Source organism: Petromyzon marinus, chromosome 32, assembly GCF_048934315.1.
Source record: "Petromyzon marinus isolate PM22_M1 ecotype Great Lakes invasive population chromosome 32, UKy_Petmar_22M1.pri1.0, whole genome shotgun sequence".
NCBI classification, from domain to species: Eukaryota; Metazoa; Chordata; class Hyperoartia; order Petromyzontiformes; family Petromyzontidae; genus Petromyzon; species Petromyzon marinus.
In genome coordinates, this window is record NC_133698.1 from 11,580,124 (window position 1) to 11,603,219 (window position 23,096).

A 23,096-nucleotide genomic window follows, 5' to 3' on the forward strand; every position below is an offset into this window, starting at 1 on the left:
GTGGTGGGGGGGATTACCGAGTCAACGTAAACTCTTAGACATTCGTAGATTTGTCAGAGAGCCTTTCCTTAAAAAAGTTACTTTCCATGCTGGATATACAGCGTTTAATGATCCTTCTCCAACAAAAGTTGAGGTCATCACTTTTTTTTTCCTTATTTGACGCACACGCTTGCGCAAATGACAGCAGCAGCTTCCATCAAAGTCAGAACGCCGTCGTCGCAAGATCCGTGGATAACCTTGGTTCGTGGACAGACTTTTACCAATGTGTGCGTGCCATTGGCGCAATGGAAGTAGGCGTTAATGCATTCGTTATTTTGGTCCGTCTGTAAGAGGGGGTTAGGGGTAGGTTGGGTCACAATTACTTGGAGACAAACGGTGCTTTAACGAGCACAAATTATTACCGTGCTAGTTGTGTTGCTATTAGGGACGCTTTACTCGATAGACAACCAAATAACATTTTTTAAACACGGTTGGTCAAAACTTGGCAAAAAAATCCCCCAGTTGATTACATTGGCCTCTTAGCCCATTGAGATGATATTACCACGCCATGGCTGCTGCTGATGATGATGATGGAGTGACTTGGGTCTACAGCGGTCACGCCTGGAATCCCATGCCTGGGGAGGCACGGGCACCTGGGCAGGGATACCAGATGAGTCGGGCCTGGTCGCAGGGGCACTGGGCCTCAACTTGGTTTATGTTCAATTATTAAAACATACACGAGAGGTCGTGACACGTTTCTCACCTCTCCTGATGTTATTTAGGGAAATGAGGCCGCATGCCCCTGGGGCCAGGCTTGTCTCCTCTGGTTTCCCTGCCCAGATCCCTGTGCATCTGTGGGTAAGGGAATCTCGGCATCACCAGGATAAGCCAAAGTCACTCCTCATCAGCCATAATTCATCCACTTCTGGATGGTCAAATTTACATATTTTGCTCTCACATATACTCCATGCGTTCCTCTTGCTGTGTCTCAATGGAGCTGCTTTAGAGATTCGATTGAGACTCCACATGTTTAAATTATGAAAACCATATAATTGAAAACTGTATTCCATCTCACATCTAAAACTCAATCGTCCAGAAATTAAAAATACGTTTAGACCACAACAAACCATTCACCCCAGAGTGAGTGTGGAGATTTTCAACCTTGAGTCTGCATCTCAAAGCTCTGATTGTGGGTTTATAGTTGCCCACAAGGTCTGAACTCAATTTATTCATTCATAAAATCAACTGTCGTCAGCCACCATATCTCCAGCATTCGATGAAGGCCTCTCAAAGTCATTGCCATCCCGCTGTCCCATGACGCAACGATCCGGCTATCTCCTGCACCTGGGCTGACCTCATTGGACCATCTGCTGTGGAGGGCACCCTCTGGTGAATTCCATCCTTCGGCTGCCACTGTTGTCAAGACTATTGGCCACCATCTCTTCCCACGATGCGCCTTTGCCAGACCCAGTTACATTTCGTAACAGTCAATATGATAACGCTAATTTGCTTTCGCACTCCAATTCCATGTGTTCCTCTCAACGTGTTCTCATTTTAATTCCCAGCAGGAGTCTCGCTCCATGATTCTTTGCTCACTTTTCAGTTTTTGTTCCATTTTCCCCGTCATTAAATGGACGTGTTTATCAATGGACGCATTTATTCATGGACATGTTTATCATCCATATACCGCAACGGGCAATGCTCACTTCCTGAAAACCTCTTTCGGCTCGTGGATACAATGCTTGTTAACAATAAATAAACAGTAGGCACACAATTAAGAGGCCACATCTTTTTTGTGATTAATACATTTTTAATTGTTATTCAAAAAGCCATTGTTTGAAATATGTACATGGCACCTTAACCTATCCTCACATGAAATAACAGCACTTTTTTCACAGTGTTCTCTACTTGACCCATTCTCGCCCGCAATTGCTGTGCTATTAAAAAAAGGGGGCATGCATGTGCAGCCATTCCAGATATTTAAAACAGCACGCATGAGCCTAATTAGCTTGCACAGAGCATACCAAGCGCCTGAAGAGCACTTAGCGCTAAACTGCTTCATCTGTCGTTGAACAACCGCGCTGTTTGCTCATTCACGTGCCGGTCTTTCCATTTTAAGGGTGCCTGTCGCGTGCGGGCCGCCATGCAGACACATTTTTGTTAAGTTCCACGACAAAAAAATGTAGTTACCTTACAACCGACATTTTTTGTTTTTTGCACGGTTTATCCGAAGACTAAAAAAAAAGCTAGAGAAAAACATTTGAATGTTTAGATTTGCTTAGAAAAACTAACACCGAGCCCCAGTACACAGCTATGCTTTTTACAAGAGCCATTTGTCCAATTTTGTATCCATACCTGAAGCAAAGATATCTACAAAGCAAGGCCAACCGGGACTAGAGAGGCGACGTTTATAGTGAAAATACCAAAGCTCGCGGCTATGAGCCAGCAATTTCCCGGGGGCCTGAAAAATCAGACTAAATGTCAAACCTTTGAGTACGGCTTCTGTAACACCGGTCTGACAAGAGTGGGAAACATCATGAGGCTGCTGCTACTGCTGGGCAAGAAGATACTCGTGAGAGGGCGGTGTCGGATCCTTGCGTGTGGGACGTGCGTGGCGCTCGCATTGCTGGGGAGTCTTTTGTGGCTTCTGGTGCCATCCTGGGCATCGGACCTCCTGGCACAGCTGTCGCCAACCACCACGATGATGAGACGCTGGGATGGGCACAGGCCGTGGGACCAGCCCGGACGGAGGATCGGGAGGCCTGAACTCAGGGGGTTGCCTCTGTGCCCGGAGGTGTCTCCACTTTTACGTAAGCACGGCGTCACGCAAGCTTGCTCTACATTGGGCTTATATAATGAATGCGATGTAAAGTTTCCTCTTCCGGGAACTTATCCAGAAGAGAAAGTTTTTGGAAAAAAATTAATGCATTTTTCATGGCTTATGTAACGCTTTGCAACGTGCGTTTGTTTTATGATTTAATTAGCAGAACGGAAGGCAGGATAGATAACAATGGCAATTTTTCACATTACAAACAATTATTTGTGCCCTTTCTTGAAGTCTACACATTTATGGGTGATTAACCCTTTCGTAAATTTGGGAGAATTTTTCAATATAGCGAGCCCCGAATAGGGACCCAGCTTCACACTACGGGTCGGCTCGTATCGGATCGTCTTTTCAGGAGTAAGCATTGCTCCCCATTACAAAACGGGCAGAGTTAACGCATAAGCGCTTTCAACCTCGTTTGGAGAGACTTAAGAGCATATAAAAAAAACACGGGCGTTTTTTTTTAATGGGACCGAGAGGAAAGAGACATTGTGATGTTGTCATTAACTATGGAGGTAAATATACGGAAGAGGGTAGGTGGGGGTTGGGTAGTCGATGATAATCAGCTTAAATGGAAATTATGAACTTACCGAGACACAATGTTACCAGAGTTGCACGCACGCACATACACACATGTACACAGATCAAAGTACATATAAGAATAACTGTAGAAATATTATTTTTTTCTACGAGACTGTTTAAAGTGCAGTTGCTTCAGTTGTATAATGCCATCTACAATAATAAAGCAAATCTGCATCTAAGGCATTAGAGAACTTTAAGCAAGTGGTTGAAATTCCAAATTTTCTATGGTGGGGAGCAGCTTTTTTTTCGTTCTAAATACAGAAACGGATTCGTCGTCCCGCAAAGTAGTGGCCAATTTTACGAATCCCGCGGAAATAGTTATTGACGATGATTGATGATGACAATGGTGATTGGTGGTGGTGGCGGCGGCGGGAGTGGCGCAAGTAAAATATTTATGACCAGCTGAGAGTCCGTTTCGGGGCAGACTTGGACGAAGAAAGGCAAATGCATGATGATAATGAATGATGATGGATAGTGAGGATGATGATGACAAAGATTAAATTGTGGGAAAGAATTACACCCACGGTTTCACAGCTTAGAGTCAGCCGTGCAGTCCTCTACCATCTGAGCTGCGTCCCATTCAACTTTAACATTACACGCGTACAGGGCCACACAACCATCTTCGCAAATCTGCATTCAATCCCGATCTTCAACCGTAAAACATTGCTGCCATCTCCATTGTCGACATCAGGGCAAATCGCCAAGGTCATGTGTCTTGGCCTTGTTGTATGTAATACCAACCGTGCTAATCGGACGTGCAGTGGAAGGACAACAAACTAAACAAACGGAAGTTGGAAAGAAATTAGTTTTCAATCTAAATGCATGTGGCTTCCTAATATCGGAAGGAAGAACGTTCCAGACGGCCGCAGACGCGCATCTGAAGGCGCGCGATGATGCAGTGACCGTCGTCTTTGTTCGATGGCCAGCTAAAAGCCACCGTTGCGAGGATGACCGGAATGTCACGTGATTGTTTATGCTCCTTGACGAGATCAGCAAGGCATTGTGGTTCATTTTGCGGCGGACACTTTGTGGTGAATTTCTGGGAATCCGGCCCTGGCGAAACCCTTTCGCGTTTACCACCAACAGGCGGCAGAATGCCGGCGCTCACGATCGCCCACCTCCACCTGGCGCCTCCGTCCCTCGGGGAGACGCGAGCGGCCCAGCCGGGGGGCCTGCGTCGCGGGGGTCACTACCGGCCCCCCAACTGCGAGGCACGACACCGCACGGCCGTCGTGGTGCCCTCGGGCTCACGGGACCGCGTGCGCCTGCGCGTGCTGCTGCGACGCCTGCACGGCGTGCTGCAGCGCCAGCAGCTCGAGTACACAGTCTACGTCGTGCAGCAGGTGGGACCGGGGGAAGTAAATCAATAAACAAACAGCCTATCCCAGCCCCTGCCGCATGGAGCACCGAGCAGGTGGTGGGACGTTAACTAGCTCGCCCGGTCTGCGTGAGGACGTGGGTTCGATCCAGACCCGAGCGATGCGTGTATATTTGGAGTTTGCGTCTCTCTTCCATCCCTTCTGGGTCGTGTGGATTTTTTATTCGGGGGTTTTCCCCCTCCACATTTTAGAATCAACATGCGTTTAGAGAGTATTTGGCTGCTGTGATAAGCCACTAGACTTTGTTGAGCTATCATTTGTGGCCAGGTCACTTCTGAAAAAAATAAATCTATACAATCTCAGGTGGGCCTTACCTGGTCAAATAAAGAAAAAAGTGTATTAGTTTAGTTTACAATGTTGCGGTGCCACGATCCACTCCTCGCTCCCGTGCTTCCCGGACCGATCTCGTGGCTTCCGCGCGGACCCTATGACTGGAGGGCGGATTCTTTGCCCGCAGGTCACGGACGGGCCGTTCTACCGCGCCTGGCTGCTCAACGTGGGCGTGCGGGAAGCGCTCAGCGACGCGGAGTTCGAGTGCCTGGTCATGCACGACGTCGACCTGCTGCCGGAGAATGACCGCAACCTCTACACCTGCGAGCCTCAACTGGGGCCCAAACACCTGGCCGTTGCCATCGATAAGTTTCGATACAAGTCCGTAAACTTGAACTGTGTGCTTTGCTTCGCAGGGGCGGTTGGGTGGGGACTGTTTGCCGACACATTAAAGGCTGGAAGAGGTCACGTGTAGGCGCCACGGTGGCTAGGAGATGTTAACTACCTCGCCTGGTATGCAGGAGGTCCTGGGTTCGATCCCGACCCTGATGCCTGCTCTATACTTGGAGTTTGCGTCTCACTCTCTCTCTGTGGTCACGTGGATTTTTCTCCAGGTTCTCTGGGATTCCCCTCCACATTTTAGAAACATGCGTTTAAAGTAACGGGTTGCTATTTGCACGTGATAAGCCACTTCATTGGGTTATCATTTGTGGCCTCAGCTGTTAAATGTAAAAAAAACTTATCTCGTAATATGGCCGTTTCCACGATTTCGGATGCAAATTTTTAAATGCTTTTTTTTAAGACGTGGGTAAACGTGTCGCGTAATCGTCAAGTAGATCATGGCTTGTGTATGTTGTTCGATGGAGAAGAGTCTTTTGAGATTTAAATAATGTCCACAGTTCTTGACAAGTGAGACACTCATAAAATACCACGGAATCGGCCGGACTCAGACGAACACACTTATGTTTTTAATCCACGCTAGGATAGTTCAGCAGTTCCACTGCTGGATGATATTTTTTTTCCGCCTGAGGACGACCGCTTGTGTTGCGATCGAAACGTCGTGGTTTATTTTATTTTATACCTACGTGACTTTACCGAAAGAACCAAAGAGTATGGATTCCTGCAGTCACGAAAGCTTCAAATCAAGATAGTGGTGGTGCATTGCTTCTATGTACACACCGGACCATTGACTTATTGCATAAACAAGCCATGCTTTCTACCTTAAAACAACGCCCTATTTCGTCTGTGAGGTCACCTACTTATGAAATACGCCTATCCAGTGACTCTTGAGCAGTGTTTGAGGATTTCATAGAAAGATTATGCATGCAAGGATACATTCAATCATCCATCCATTAAAATCAATTGTTGAGCTCATTACACAGGCATCGGACTGCGCTTGGAAGAATGTCTCGTCTACGATTTGTGAAAATTATATACAAATGATGCCCTATCGTTGCATTAAACTTAAATGGAGTGAACAAACGAGAGAAAATGAGTAATAATACGGGCCAGATGATAAAAATAATACGAACGGTGCTAGAATTGAATTGTGACCCCGAATCATGAGTTCATTGAATCCCTGGGAGAGATAAAATGTAGTATTATGCTAAGTAGACAAATTCTAGTGTGTGCTCAGCCGATTGTACCTCGGAGATCAGTGGCATTAGCGTCGGTGGGGAGGTTGACAGTCCCTTTGCGGAAATGATCAAGAAACTGATCTTCACCATGAAGACATGCCAACATTTTCACAAGTGACCAAGGGCCTATAAAAAGGAATGTCACTCTTGATATACGGCATTCCTGCGGGCGTAATACTCGCACCAAATATGACCGATGGAAGAAGATTTCCCAACGGTTACAATTTTTAGTGACGAGTGCATTGCGACCACGAATTTGGACACTGGGGAGGGGAATCGCAACATCGATAGAGTTGGAGCCATTAATTGTCAGACTCTAACCGGCAATGACGTGGGTGCTTGTATAGGCTAGTAGAGAGTAAGTAGGTGTTTTTGATGGACTAATTGTATCGTGGCATATTCGTGTTTTGCCGGTTTTCTATGGGCACTCAAGTTTCCTCGCAAGCGTGCATTACACAAAACAAGTATTGCTCACCTGCGACATTGTCAGTCACAGCGATTGAGTAATGTTTGTCGAGACACAATTGAGTCAAGGGTCACTCTAAAATGGACGGAAACGGGGACCTATGGAATATTCTTTTGATGAGCCACGTATGCGCTCAGACCTTTGACTCAGGTAAAAAAAAAAAAACATCCAACTGAAGATTTTCACCGTGGAAATACCAAAACTTTTCATTTCATTTCTCACATTTTTGTTGCTTGAGATATTTGAAATGTTCGAAAAATGAAGAAAATCACGGAACGTTTAAAAATTAAACGGTATCTTTTTGGGCAGGTTAAATTGCATTTTTCAGTGCAAGACAAAAAAAAACCCCACCGTCTTCACATACGAAACCAGTGTGGGCCTTTGAAAAAAAAAGGAGCATTGAAATTCAGGGAGGCTCTCCTGGCTAAACGGTGAAATCAGAGAAACCCACAGAGCGTTTTTCTCTTTATATACAAAAAAACAACGTTTTTCATTTTCGCCATCCATGTCCCGATTGTGCCATCAGTATTCGACTCCGAATCGTGCCATTCCGTAACTCATTGACGCCAGAGCCGCACATCAGAGTGGGTAACGACCCCACTGTGACAATCAGCCTTTGTGCCTGACATCCTTCAATGGTCCAAGTCGATACTTTTTGAATTATTTTGGAGGTCCATTTAAAGAGCATTAGTCAAGGCAACAGCGTTCGACGACCTCGGTTGGGAGATTGGTTTCGGGTCTCCAAATATCTCATGCGTGCCACGTGCTCAGCGGGGGATACGCAAATGACATTACACAGAATTAAGGCATTGAAGGTCAGTCGTAAATTTAAAAACGTAGCCCAAGTCAAACACTTTTAGATGTCAAAAAATAAAGGTTCCGTGAACACTTTGGGGATAACACAACTGTTAAACAGACACTGGCAAGTCCCACAATTAAATTATGAATATAAAGTCTCATTTCATTATCACGTGATGGTTCTGCAACTACACACCGCAGAACATATCTGCAGCTTGTGTTGCCACATCCATTCAAGGCTACCTACCGAGGAGTAAAACACAGGCATATAAAAAAAATATTGGGTCAAACAGTGGGTAGGGTGGCTGAGAGGTTCAGAGCACTGAGCTAGCACCTGGGTTTTAATCCAGATTTCAGCCACCGCGATTAAACCAGATTCTCAAGTGTACAGAGTTGATGATCTCACCTGGATTACAAATTACCGCACAAATAAACCCATCATATTAAAATGATATTCTTCAATTAATTTGGCTTACTCTTGTTGTGAATATAATGTTTTGCTTTTTTGCAATTAATTATCTTTGCATGCCATCTAAAAGGATGTGCCGCTAGCATGCATAATAAAACACTGCGATGACCCTAATGAGTAGTTCTGTGCCGTCATCTTTCAGAGTCATTCTCCAACACGGGATGATGTACTACGAGTTGTAAGAGCTGTGGATAGAAACTTCTCAGTCTTGTGGCATTATGTCACGGACGCAATTGCACCATAATTAAGTCCCCATCCTGCAATGAATGGGCAGGTCCCATCATGCTTTGAAAGTAATCTCACGTTTCCACAGCCCGGTACAGCCGTACAACATTGTGCAACCGCTTACAGGCTCATACGCAGTGTAATTAAACGATGCAGATAAGTGGCGTACCGTGGTTCGCATGCATTTATGTTGAACTTCTTTCGCACCCGTACGTAGCCAACCGTGATAACCGGGAGGTGCGGGGGAACGACAACAAACTAAACACACACACGCAAAAAACAGTTCTTCGGAAATGGAAGGGGCCCACTCCGGCCCTTGGGTCCCAGGTGCAGTTGCCGCTACGCACCAACGAACGATCGCTCCCCGCCACTGACGCATAATTGCCTGGCCAACGGATTGTGCCGAGGGTATTTCGTGGTCTTGTGTGACCAGTCGCACAATTTGCACCCGACACGTTTTTATTTTTAAAATTGCTGTTGGTGATAATGGTGATTATTGCTGTTGTTGTTGTTGTTATGATCAGGTTACCCTACGAGAGCTATTTTGGAGGTGTGGCTGCGCTTACGCCAGGGCAGTACATGAGAATTAACGGCTTCCCCAGCAATCACTGGGGCCGCGGTGCAGACGATGAGATTGCCAACAGGTGAAGTTCCGATCCTTGCCGTGCACGTCTGCGTCTCGTCCGTACATCTTCACCGGTTCATAACTAAAGCTTTGCGTGCTCGGTCACTTGTGTGCTGTAGTTTTGGGCTCGCATAAAAGGGCATGATAGGAAGAACATTTGCTGACATCACAAGGGCTTGAGGACACACAACACTTCCCCTTAATTACCATCGTTTTCCCAAAAGAGTCTTAACACCCTCTGTTGTGATTATGATTGTGTTTGGCCAATTCCATTAATGGGTTTAGTTTAAACACGTAGGCTTTTGCCATGTGGCTAGTGCCATGTGGTGGTTTGGCATGTGGCATAACAGCAGAGTGCCGGGTAAAAAATAAAAGACTCGTGCATACCAGAGGATAAGAATCAAAGGTCCGGCAGAGATACATTCAATCCATTGCTGTGTTTCTATATCCTAGCCACCCCATAGTCTAAGCTAATAACATCTGGATATTCCCTGGCGGTCTTCTATCCAAGCACTTACCAGGCTTAAATCTGTAAAGTTTCCAAGTTCTGACAAGATTAAGCACATTCATTGCGATTTGGTCAGAGGCCAAATGCTAAAATACTCGTGCTCCACCTTGCATCAGCGGAAGAGTAGATCTAACCGAATTGTATTTATAGAGCGCAGCGGCTTCACTCAAGGGGCTGGTGCATATCTCACAAAACGAATAGAGAATGGAATTACAGTGAGGGAAAAAAAGCATTTGATCCCCTGCTGATTTGTGTACGTTTGCCCACTGACAAATAAATGATCAGTCGATAATTTTAATGGTAGGTTTATTTGAACAGTGAGAGACAGAATAACAACAAAAAAATCAAGAAAAACGCATGTCAAAAATGTTATTAATTGATTTGCATTTTAATGAGGGAAATAAGTATTTGACCCCTCTGCAAAACATGACTTAGTACTTGGTGGCAAAACCCTTGTTGGCAATCACAGAGGTCAGACGTTTCTTGTAGTTGGCCACCAGGTTTGCACACATCTCAGGAGGGATTTTGTCCCACTCCTCTTTGCAGATCTTCTCCAAGTCATTAAGGTTTCGAGGCTGACGTTTGGCAACTTGAACCTTCAGCTCCCTCAGCTCCCTCCACAGATTTTCTATGTGATTAAGGTCTGGAGACTGGCTAGGCCACTCCAGGACCTTAATGTGCTTCTTCTTGAGCCACTCCTTTTTTGCCTTGACCGTGTGTTTTGGGTCATTGTCATGCTGGAATACCCATCCACGACCCATTCTCAATGCCGTGGCTGAGGGAAGGAGGTTCTCACCCAAGATTTGACGGTACATGGCCCCGTCCATCGTCCCTTTGATGCGGTGAAGTTGTCCTGTCCCCTTAGCAGAAAAACACCCCCAAAGCATGTTTCCACCTCCATGTTTGACGGTGGGGATGGTGTTCTTGGGGTCATAGGCAGCATTCCTCCTCCTCCAAACATGGCGAGTTGAGTTGATGCCAAAGAGCTCCATTTTGGTCTCATCTGACCACAACACTTTCACCCAGTTGTCCTCTGAATCATTCAGATGTTCATTGGCAAACTTCAGACGGGCATGTATATGTGCTTTCTTGAGCAGGGGGACCTTGCGGGCGCTGCAGGATTTCAGTGCTTCACGGCGTAGTGTGCTACCAATTGTTTTCTTGGTGACTATGGTCCCAGCTGCCTTGAGATCATTGACAAGATCCTCCCGTGTAGTTCTGGGCTGATTCCTCACCGTTCTCATAATCATTGCAACTCCACGAGGTGAGATCTTGCATGGAGCCCCAGGCCAAGGGAGATTGACAGTGCTTTTGTGTTTATTCCATTTGCGAATAATCGCACCAACTGTTGTCACCTTCTCACCAAGCTGCTTGGCAATGGTCTTGTAGCCCATTCCAGCCTTGTGTAGGTCTACAATCTTGTCCCTGACATCCTTGGAGAGCTCTTGGGTCTTGGCCATGGTGGAGAGTTTGGAATCTGATTGATTGCTTCTGTGGACAGGTGTCTTTTATACAGGTAACACGCTGAGATTAGGAGCACTCCCTTTAAGAGTGTGCTCCTAATCTCAGCTCGTTACCTGTATAAAAGACACCTGGGAGCCAGAAATCTTTCTGATTGAGAGGGGGTCAAATACGTATTTCCCTCATTAAAATGCAAATCAATTTATAAAAATTTTGACATGCATTTTTCTGGATTTTCTTGTTGTTATTCTGTCTCTCACTGTACAAATAAACCTACCATTAAAATTATAGACTGATCATTTCTTTGTCAGTGGGCAAACGTACAAAATCAGCAGGGGATGAAATACTTTTTTCCCTCACTGTATGCAGGTGACAGGTGCGTGCTAACCGCGGTGGTGCAGCGGTCAGCCCGCTGCGCTACGAACCTGGCCACCCCGAGTTCGATTCCCGCTCACGGCCGACACCAGTGACGATTATCCGAACCGGTCCTGGGCCTTCCCTAGGTCGACTCAGCCTCAAATGAGTACCTGGAGCGGTGCGTAAAGAAATCGTCACTAGGGAGACAAAGGCGGACCGGGCGTGGTGCCGGCCACCCACTCGTGTGTCGTTCTGGTCGTCATAGGTGCTCGTTAACAGCACTTGCCACAACAGTCTGTTCATGCTATACGGGGGGATCTTTGTTTTTGAGGAATTAGTGGCAGCTACCGTGGGGCACTTTGAGAACACGAAAGGGCTACAGAGGAGGGACGGGAAGGAGTGGAGGGATGTGGGGAGGGAAGAGAATGATAACCAAATTTGTATATATCAATTAGCTATAGTGCTTGTTGTATTGTTAATGCGCTGTGCCATGAGCCCAGAATGGCTAAGTTCGATCTCTTTTTTTTCTTGGGGATAACAGCACTGGCCAGTAGGAGACAATGGGCGGACACAAAGGGCCCTTCTTGTTGCGAGGCACATTCGTCACCACCGCCAATGCTTGCCCATGTCAGGTACGAGAGGCGGCGAATGGGGGTTTGTAATGATTTAAATCAGCTGCGTCTTCCTTTAAAGAATGAGATTAATTCCTCGATTGGAGGGATTTAATTGTTTTGTTTAAATCGCCAACACTGCACCACCGAACAGGTGCCCATCGTTTTTAATCCGACAGTTCGGCTTTTGCCTCTTTGAATGTCTCCAGTGATATCATCTGGTGCGGAAGCTTTATCTTACTGCGCAGGGCAAAGATCACATCTCCTTTTGAATGCACCGCAGGAGTTAAAATACGTGGATTCACCCGGAGAAATGTGTCATGGAGCCCTTATCGCCCTGTGAGCAACTCATTCCGGCGAGTCGAACATTCGTCGTCCAAACGCGAATTCAACCCGTTCGCGAACGCGCGTTGGACGTTGAACGTGAACGCGTCCCTGTCGAAAACAGGAGCACACGGAATTATTGCAACTACCCCGTCGCCTCCGATCAGCCACGGTTGGCTACGCACGGTGCGGCGAAATAAGTTCCACGTACAACGGCGCACTGCTTATTGTTGTCGAGAGCAAAACGCACGCAACAGCAGCACAAATGAACTCGGCAAACGGCATCGTTGCAGGATACGGAGCGCGGGCATGGCCATCTATCGCCCACCCGCTTCGGTGGGACGCTACAGCAGCACGCGCGCGCACCGTGGACAGCACGCGGAGGACGAGAACCTGGCACGGTGAGGTCGTTCATCAACAGCGCCTCTCGTCAAAGACGAAGACCCCCTCCCACCCCTCCCCCCAAACCACCACCCCCCCTCCCTCGCTCCCTCCCACCCCTCCCTCGCTCCCTCCCACCCCTCCCTCCCTCGCTCCTTCCCACCCCTCCCACCCCTCCCACCCCTCCCTCCCTCGCTCCCTCCCACCCCTCCCACTCGTCCCTCCCACCCCTCCCACTCGTCCCTCTCACCCCTCTCACTCGTCCCTCCCACCCCTCCCTCGCTCCCTCCCACCCCTCCCACCCCTCCCACCCACCCCTCCCTCGCTCCCTCCCACCCCTCCCTCCCTCGCTCCCTCCCACCCCTCCCACTCGTCCCTCCCACCCCTCCCACTCGTCCCTCCCACCCCTCCCTCGCTCCCTCCCACCCCTCCCACCCACCCCTCCCTCGCTCCCTCCCACCCCTCCCTCCCACCCCCTCCCTCCCATCCCCTCCCTTCCTCCCTCCCCCCCACCCCTCCCACCTCTCCCTCCCACCCACCCCTGCCACCCCTCCCTCCCCGCCACACGTGGCCTGCACTGAGTGTCGGGCCAAGTGCTCTCCCCTCTCGTTTTCGCCTTGACAACGACGCGGAGAAACGCGTTCGAGCACTCGCCACGTTGTGCAATTGTGCTCACACCGCCGCAGCATTTCCTGCATCATGCTTGCTCCACGCTCCACGTGTGCTCTTGCTACACGTGCTTGGCTTCTCTGTTCTTGTTGGAATCCATGGGGTTTGGTCTCTTTTTTTTACAATCAGAGGAAACAAAAAGATGCTCGGTGTAGTCGGCACTTTGCTTCGTTCATCATTTAGTTTTTAGTTGTTTTAGTTTTTAATGCTTTGTTTTATTTGCACCCCCTCTCCCGTTCTCGTCATTTACAGATCGGACTTATTCGTCCAGTCGTTCCCTCTTCACCCCCAGTCGTTCTCCCTTCACTCCCAGTCGTTCTTCCTTCACTCCCAGTCGTTCTCTCTTCACCCCTAGTCGTTCTTCTTTCACCCTCAGTCGTTCTCTCTTCACTCCCAGTCGTTCTCTCTTCACCCCCAGTCGTTCTCTCTTCACCCCCCAGTCGTTCTTCTTTCACCCCGAGTCGTTCTTCTTTCACCCCCTCTCGTTATTCCTTCACCCCCAGTCGTTCTCTCTTCACCCCCACTCGTTCTTCCTTCACCCTCAGTCGTTCCCTCTTCATTCCCAGTCGTTATATCTTCACTCACAGTAGTTCTTCCTTCACCCCCAGTCGTTCTTCCTTCACCCCCAGTCGTTCTTCCTTCACCCCCAGTCGTTCTTCCTTCACTCCCAGTCGTTCTCCCTTCACCCCCAGTCGTTCTCTCTTCACCCCTAGTCGTTCTCTCTTCACCCCCAGTCGTTCTTCCTTCACTCCCAGTCGTTCTCTCTTCACCCCCAGTCGTTCTCTCTTCACCCCCAGTCGTTCTCTCTTCACCTCCAGTCGTTCTCTCTTCACCCCCAGTCGTTCTTCCTTCACCCCACAGTCGTTCTCTCTTCACCCCCAGTCGTTCTCCCTTCACTCCCAGTCGTTCTCTCTTCACCCCCAGTCGTTCCCTCTTCACCCCCAGTCGTTCTCTCTTCACTCCCAGTCGTTCTCTCTTCACCCCTAGTCGTTCGTCTTTCACCCTCAGTCGTTCTCTCTTCACTCCCAGTCGTTCTCTCTTCACCCCCAGTCGTTCTCTCTTCACTCCCAGTCGTTCTCCCCTCACCCCCAGTCGTTCTTCCTTCACCCCACAGTCGTTCTCTCTTCACCCCCAGTCGTTCTCTCTTCACTCCCAGTCGTTCTCTCATTACCTAGCCACAGCAATCCCTTCGTAATGAATGTTGTTCACCCCACCCCCCCCCCGGAGTGGATGGTTTCGTTTGACGTCACAAGAGTTGTGTTGCCCCCCCCCCACTCCCCCGAGCTATGACGATGAATTGGATGACGTCGGCAACATTGAATGACGTCGATGAGCGATAACCACTCGTGAACAATTTCGATGAATTTTTTTACTAATTAAAATGGCATTTAATTAGGGAGGAGAGCCTCATGAAACTTTTTTTAATGAGTGTTGTTTTTTTGCATGCGAGAGTATCCTAAGACAACTAGAGATTGTGATCATTAACGGAGTAATTGGCTTTAAGCAATTGTTATTCTCACAATGCATTCATTTAATTAAGCACGTAACAACCGATTGTTTACCATTTACGCAATTACATTCCAGAACTCTATAATTGACATTGAAACGCTAAAATTCAAGACGATAAAGTACAACTGGAATTGGAACTCTGAATCGTGATCCTGTAATTCAAAGAAATCCAGGCGCTACGAATAATTACTCGCCTAGGAGAAAACTCACAAAGACCCCCGATGTAGCCTTAACAGACTGTTGGGGCAAGTGCTGTTAGCGAGCACCTATAAATGCCGGCACGGCACACGAGGGGATGCGTGGCCAGCACCACGCCCGGCCGCCTTTGTCTCCCCTAGTGGCGATGTTTACACACCGCACCAGGTACTCATTTGCGGCCGAGTCGACCTAGAGGAGACCCAGGTCCGGTTCAGATAATAGGCCACTGGGTGTTGGCCGTGAGCGGGAATCGAAATCGGGTCGCCAGGTTCGTAGCGCAGCGTAGCGCTGACCCCCACGCCACCGATCCCCACGGTGAACCCACGCATGGAAGGAGATCGCGATCACACGCAAAGTTCCGCACGGACAGGTTCATGATCCCACTTGCTGTACCGTGCTGATATCTCCTCCACAGTGGGATTTAGAGAGATTCACAAATCCGAATTAATCAAACAGGTCCCTGCAGGGTGGGCTGGTAGGACAAGTCTCTGCGCTGTCTACTGCTGATTTTACATCCAACAGCACGAGATTTCACTTCGTTAAAGTATTGAAAGGGGACGGACGGACGGACACATTAATCTATTGCAGGCTGGTACACTCAGTTTACAACTTCGTTCCTACCAGTATAAACCCTTCCTCTTTGCAAGGCACTTAAACACAGCTGTGTACCACCACGGCTACTGCTTAGCGCTTTTACGATTCTACAACTCTGGGTCTTCACCACCTGGGAATTCAGTCTCGGCCTGCACGCAAAACACTGCCCACGAGCTTAGGAGTGGCCGAACAGACTCACGTATGACCTCCCCCCCCCCTTTGCCCCTCCTGACTAAACAATGCACATGGCTCGGTAATCCTTTGCTGGCAAACTAAACACCACATACTTGGTCTTGACCCGTGATGTCACGCTGATGCGCTTGTACAGCTTTCCCGAGCGATTCAGGGGGACAGAACCTGCAGACGACGGCTTGGATCGTACGTGGTATCGAGTCCGGTCCAAGAAGCGTTTCGCGCTCTACACCGGCATCGCGGTGGACTCCGGCCTCCCCCAAGAGCCCTGACCCCCCCCCCCTCATCCCTGCCCATCCCAGCTCCCCTGCCCACAATCATACACCATCTCACTGGGACAAATCCAGCCAAAACGCTTGGAAAGGGGGGGGGGCAGGTTTTTACCCGTCTCGCCGAATCACCAATGCCAATCGTGATCACCGAGGATCGACTTTTATCTCGTCACCTTCAGCTGTGGCCCTTCGTAAATTGACCAAAAAACATCGCTTCACCACCTCGTGCCTTCCTAACCCCTCAACTCCCAGACACGATGTCAGCATCATCGCCAGGAGCAGTAACAATGCGGCCGTCTAGGGGCGGGGGGGTGGGTGCCACCCCTATATTGTTAGGACCGTACATATTTCAGATTTGTGCCTCATTTTTTAACTCTTGAATAGCCACTTATTTTCCAGGATGCAGGACTCTGAAGTCAATAAAAACGACGTTCGACCACCAAAGTGTTTGACTCTAAAAGGTGGCACCCTTAAATTATGGAGGCGTCTGGATCAAATGAAACACTCAATGTCTCGTGATCAACAATAAAGACTTCCATTTTATCTGTACACCGAGGGATTCAGCCGGTCAACAACTCCGTTTCTGCAGTAGAAACACGTTGTTTTAAATTTGATTATCTGGGAGCTTTTTGCCACAAGTATTCTTGCCATTCAACAAATTACATAACCGTAATTACTGTTACCCTTTTGCACTCAAAGTTTTGAACAATATGTTGAGTACGGTCGCTGCATTAGTTGCGCTTCTGCGGCCGTCTGGAACCCTCTCCCTTATGATATTAGCAAGCCTCTGGAGCTACGCTGTATGCGCTATTAAAATCTAGATTGAAAACTAATTTATTTATAACAGATTTTTGCGTTTAGTCTGTTGTTTCCCCCCCCCGCACCTCCGATAATCACGGTTGGCGAAGTACGGTGCGAAAGAAGTTCAACATACAGACGAACACAATATTCGGGCCCTGATCCACAGTGAACATTTGGTCATAGATTCAGCAGAAATAAAACGCAACATCTTTGTCCATACGAGGTTTTTGGGTTAAACCTGCCACCACCCGGCACATGCCAATTCGTTACTAGTACTGCACACTGGTGTGTTGGAGAGTAAACCCCCAAAATTTCCAATTCGAGTACCACGTTTCGCCAATAATTACAACTAGCATCAGGCGAAAAATGAAAGCTTATCTGTTAAACTGACAATATCTTTGACCGAAGTCTTTCAACAATGTTGGACCGAATATAATAGTGCAATTCATAATATGTAACTTTACTCCGAGCTGCTAGCTCTAGTAAATGATGTACAAATATTAAATAATTAAATTCCATCTGTACTCACAGGTTCAGCAGCGGAGACCAAACGTGTGAGAGAATGTGTTGAACGAACAGGAGTACACGGGTGCAGATAATTCACCTGCAGCATGCTATGCAGCTCAACAAACTACCGCGTACATCACAATAAATGCTATTCTTACGTCGTGTTTAACATTTGACCAAAGTCTTTGGGCACAACATTGTTGATCCCCGGAATATGCGTAAACTGAACAATCAGGAATAGATTCAACAGGTGAAATATATATATTTTTTAAACCCCCCCCCCCCCTGCTTGTTTGGCTCAACCATATCAAGGGCCACAAATTAGCGCACCTCAGCAAACTCGTTGTAAATGTACCCCCAACCTCCCCCCAAATTGATCGCCAGACGTGGTAGAACAACGAATCGTTTGTGGCGTGGCACGTGCCTTTGCCAGGGCTCCTCCTGCATTGTGTACGTATAGCAGCTTCGGGCTGTACGATATTGGGCGCATTCGAGTCCAGGAAAGCCAGTCTGGCTGTGGCGCTCGTGGTTATCATCTGCGCGTGCACACTCGGGAGGCCTTGGGGCTGTAAGGCGCTTGCTAAAACAATTGCATATGCGGAGTCAGCATGCAATCCCACTGCTGAGGGTAAATTAAAGCTTGGAGCCAATTATGAATCATTTGCATCACGGTGTGATTGCGTGTGTGTACGTATTGTTTCCAGAGGGGCCCGCTTGCGTAAAGTAAACAGAGGTGGTTTACCATTCACAAGAGTGCAACGCGATGTTGGAAATTCCACATTTCTAAGGCAGCGGTGGTCGGGCACAAACTGCTGTTGAGTTCCAACAAAGTGCTGCGTATTTTGTTTTACCCCGGGGAGGTTTATAAAAGGTTGTTACTGGTACAATCGTGACGATTTCCAAATGGGATCGTGAGGTTATACATCAAAAAAATAGTGCAGCATCTTGCAGGCGAGGTTGACGCACAGGCGACTCGGCAATTCGCATGCAGGATATCACGTTCAGTGAGGGAAAAAGTATTTGATCCCCTGCTGATTTTGTACGTTTGCCCACTGACAAAGAAATGATCAGTCTATAATTTAATGGTAGGTTTATTTGAACAGTGAGAGACAGAATAACAACAACAAAAATCTAGAAAACGCATGTCAAAATGTTATAAATTGATTTTGCATTTTAATGAGGGAAATAAGTATTTGACCCCTCTGCAAAACATGACTTAGTACTTGGTGGCAAAGCCCTTGTTGGCAATCACAGAGGTCAGACGTTTCTTGTAATTGGCCACCAGGTTTGCACACATCTCAGGAGGGATTTGTCCCACTCATCTTTGCAGATCTTCTCCAAGTCATTAAGGTTTCGAGGCTGACGTTTGGCAACTCGAACCTTCAGCTTCCTCCACAGATTTTCTATGGGATTAAGGTCTGGAGACTGGCTAGGCCACTGCAGGACCTTAATGTGCTTCTTCTTGAGCCACTCCTTTGTTGCCTTGGCCGTGTGTTTTGGGTAATTGTCATGCTGGAATACCCATCCACGACCCATTCTCAATGCTCTGGCTGAGGGAAGGAGGTTCTCACCTAAGATTTGACGGTACATGGCCCCGCCCATCGTCCCTTTGATGCGGTGAAGTTGTCCTGTCCCCTTAGCAGAAAAACACCCCCAAAGCATAATGTTTCCACCTCCATGTTTGACGGTGGGGATGGTGTTCTTGGGGTCATAGGCAGCATTCCTCCTCCTCCAAACACGGCGAGTTGAGTTGATACCAAAGAGCTCCATTTTGGTCTCATCTGACCACAACAATTTCACCCAGTTGTCCTCTGAATCATTCAGATGTTCATTGGCAAACTTCAGACGGGCATGTATATGTGCTTTCTTGAGCAAGGGGACCTTGCGGGCGCTGCAGGATTTCAGTCCTTCACGGCGTAGTGTGTTACCAATTATTTTCTTGGTGACTATGGTCCCAGCTGCCTTGAGATCATTAACAAGATCCTCCCGTGTAGTTCTGGGCTGAATCCTCACCGTTCTCATGATCATTGCAACTCCACGAGGTGAGATCTTGCATGGAGCCCCAGGCCGAGGGAGATTGACAGTTATTTTGTGTTTCTTCCATTTGCGAATAATCGCACCAACTGTTGTCACCTTCTCACCAAGCTGCTTGGCAATAGTCTTGTAACCCATTCCAGCCTTGTGTCGGTCTACAATCTTGTCCCTGACATCCTTGGAGAGCTCTTTGGTCTTGGCCATGGTGGAGAGTTCGGAATCTGATTGATTGATTGCTTCTGTGGACAGATGTCTTTTATACAGGTAACAAGCTGAGATTAGGAGCACTCCCTTTAAGAGTGTGCTCCTAATCTCAGCTCGTTACCTGTATAAAAGACACCTGGGAGCCAGAAATCTTTCTGATTGAGAGAGGGTCAAATACTTATTTCCCTCATTAAAATGCAAATCAATTTATAACATTTTTGACATGAATTGTTCTGGATTTTGTTGTTATTCTGTCTCTCACTGTTCAAATAAACCTACCATTAAAATTATAGACTGATCATTTCTTCGTCAGTCTGCAAACGTACAAAATCAGCAGGGGATCAAATACTTTTTTCCCTCACTGTACGCCGATCTGCAGGACAATTGAGGTGTCTGTAAGGGCCAGTACAGCAAGCAGGTTGTTCACAAACTGCAATGTGTGTGTGGTGTTTAGGGTATGTTGCTTATCGATGAATGCGCTGTGATTTTCCTTCAACGGAACTTCTGAAAACAGGATGTCTAAACATGTCAATCAGGACCCTCTTTAATAATAATCCTTTAAAGTGAAGAGATTTCAGTAATTAGCTTTTATTATCATTTTTCACAGGCATTTGCGTATGACGCATTTCATCATCGCAAAATTAATAATTCAACATTCCAAGCGCTCTCCCACGAGACACGGTATCAGGATCTCGGAGTCTGGAAAATGTTTAAAGATCTTTAAACTTCATAATAAAGGTTTTGAGGTTTAATCGCGTAAGTATTAACCTGTCAAAACCCTCCACCACCCGACACGGCCAATCAGTAAGTGATTTGTGATGTAAACAAAACGCCAAATAGTTACTTCAGCCCACCGGTGTGTTGAAGGGTGAATCCACAAAATTTACAATCTTCCATTGCGTTCCACTTTTAGCTAACTCAGCAAATGCTTTCGGCGTTGATTTTGTTATTTAGCCTTTTCTCATTTGTGTAATGCCTCTTGTGTCTTTTACAGCGCTTTGAGATTATTGATGAAATGCGCTTCAAAGATGTGTTATTATTATTTACAGTATTTTGTCAATCCACTAGTTGATGGGATGCCCCTTCCCAAGCCTTTATACAAATAAATGTAACATGAAATGCACCCATGTGATTTGCCTTTCAATGTTTGCAATTACCCTCAATTCGTCTCTATATTGGATGTAATTATGCACTGCACACATCCTCCTGTCTGGAGACGCGGGCTGTGGGGATGAGAGCGGTGGAGTCTTCGAGCTCACTGACATAGGTTAATTGCAACCTTTTTTTTAGCGTCTTGGGCTCAAACGCTCAGCAAGATTGGGGCGAGCGGAAATCCATGGCTCAGCCCCCAGTCTCTCGGGAGGCAAGTGAAAAGTTCCACAGGTGTTTGTTTAATTGAAATTCTTGTTGGCACTTTCCCCTTTCTCCCCTCTCTCTCTTCAACACAGCGTGTGCAACACAAGCCGAGTGTATCGAGACGGGTGAGAGACATGCCGATCTCATCAGTTATCACAAGCTAAGCCGGGGTTTAGCATGGTCAGTACTCGACTGGGAGACTGCCTGGGCATTCTAAAGTGTTGCGTTGTAGATTTTGGATGATAATTGCTCGGTAGGTCGTAGTACAGGAATGGATTATTCTATACGTGTGTCTCTCCGGTTTCCTTTCACACACCGAAAGGATTCGCGAATGGCCGTGGCGAAAAATTCCAACGCAGGACCAAAATTTAATAGTGAAGACATTATTCTTCTTTGGTTCTTTCGGTAAAGTCACGTAGAATGAGAATAAAATAATAAAATAAAACAATAAAATGCTCACGACGTTTCGGCCACAACACAAGTAGTCTTCTTCAGGTGAAGGAACAAAACTGTCGGGACGACAGTGCTTTAATGAACGCTGCTAAGATTCGTAGCGTCTTTTTAAGCTGGTTGAGAGAAGTGAGGCACCTTGACAAAGGGGTTTACATATCAAACAGGAGAATTTATCATTGAAATAGCTGGGGGATTAGCTTGTGACTGGTCACAGAAATAGCTATGTTAAAGTCAAAGCCTACACATCCACAGAGGCACCTAGTGCATGGACGCTAAAGGGGCTGCAACAACTCAAATCTCATACAGTAAACCGATGTGAAAAAACCTGAGTCTAAATTACATCAATATAATAAACGTACTGAATATATTCTTCAATAAGCAGAGCTATTAACAGCAACTGGGTATACACTACACTATATAATGAATACCATATAGTAAACAGATAAAAAACTAAAATATAAACTACCTCAATGTTATCAATAAACTCTATATATTCTCCAATCAGTTGAGCTACCAATATATATCACGATGCTATATGGCGAAAAATGGGTGGATTCTTACCCTCCACGTCAGCACCACGGACTTATTGTTGGTAGCTCAGCTGATTGGAGAATATATAGAGTTTATTGATAACATTGAGGTAGTTTTTGGATTTAAAGCTTTCGTGACTGCAAGGATTTATCTTCTTTGGTTCTTTCGGTAAAGTCACGTAGAATGAGAATAAAATAATAAATTGATAAAATAAAATAACACAAAATTCTCACGACGTTTCGGCCACAACACAAGCGGCCTTCATCAGGTGAAGGGACGAGACTGTCTGGAGGACAGCGCTGGAGCGAACACAGCCAAGCTTAAAGGTCGCGGTCTGGGCTTGGCTGTGTTCGCTCCAGCGCTGTCCTCCAAACAGTCTCGTCCCTTCACCTGATGAAGGCCGCTTGTGTTGTGGCCGAAACGTCGTGAGAATTTTATTGTGTTATTTTATTTTATCAATTTATTATTTTATTCTCAGTCTACGTGACTTTACCGAAAGAACCAAAGAAGATTGAGGTAGTTTATATTTTAGTTTTTTATCTGTTTACTATATGGTATTCATTATATAGTGTAGTGTATACCCAGTTGCTGTTAATAGCTCTGCTTATTGAAGAATATATTGAGTACATTTATTATATTGATGTAATTTAGACTCAGGTTTTTTCACATCGGTTTACTGTATGATATTTGAGTTGTTGCAGCCCCCTTTTGGCGTCCATACACTAGGTGCCTCTGTGGATGTGTCGGCTTTGACTTTAACATAGCTATTTCTGTGACCAGTCACAAGCTAATCCCTCAGTTATTTCAATGCTAAATTCTCCTGTTTGATTTGTACTAGGTGCCTCTGTGGATGTGTAGGCTTTGACTTTAACATAGCTAT

The 23,096-nt window shown here is 46.8% G+C and overlaps 1 protein-coding gene across 2 annotated transcripts; it reads left to right on the plus strand.

Annotated features, from left to right (window-relative positions):
- Nucleotides 1-8: 8 nt before the first annotated feature.
- Nucleotides 9-20,999, plus strand: LOC116948174 (beta-1,4-galactosyltransferase 3-like). Of its 2 annotated transcripts, XM_032964617.2 has the most exons (6): nucleotides 9-2,789; nucleotides 4,472-4,728; nucleotides 5,222-5,415; nucleotides 9,154-9,273; nucleotides 12,809-12,916; nucleotides 16,195-20,999. In XM_032964617.2, exons 1-6 carry the CDS (start codon nucleotides 2,417-2,419, stop codon nucleotides 16,328-16,330), a joined length of 1,188 nt encoding a protein of 395 aa, XP_032820508.1. In that variant the 5' UTR covers nucleotides 9-2,416; the 3' UTR covers nucleotides 16,331-20,999. The 2 variants fall into 2 exon arrangements, with proteins under 2 accessions (XP_032820508.1, XP_075927406.1); XM_076071291.1 differs by lacking the exons at nucleotides 12,809-12,916; nucleotides 16,195-20,999 and adding an exon at nucleotides 12,122-12,801.
- Nucleotides 21,000-23,096: the final 2,097 nt, after the last annotated feature.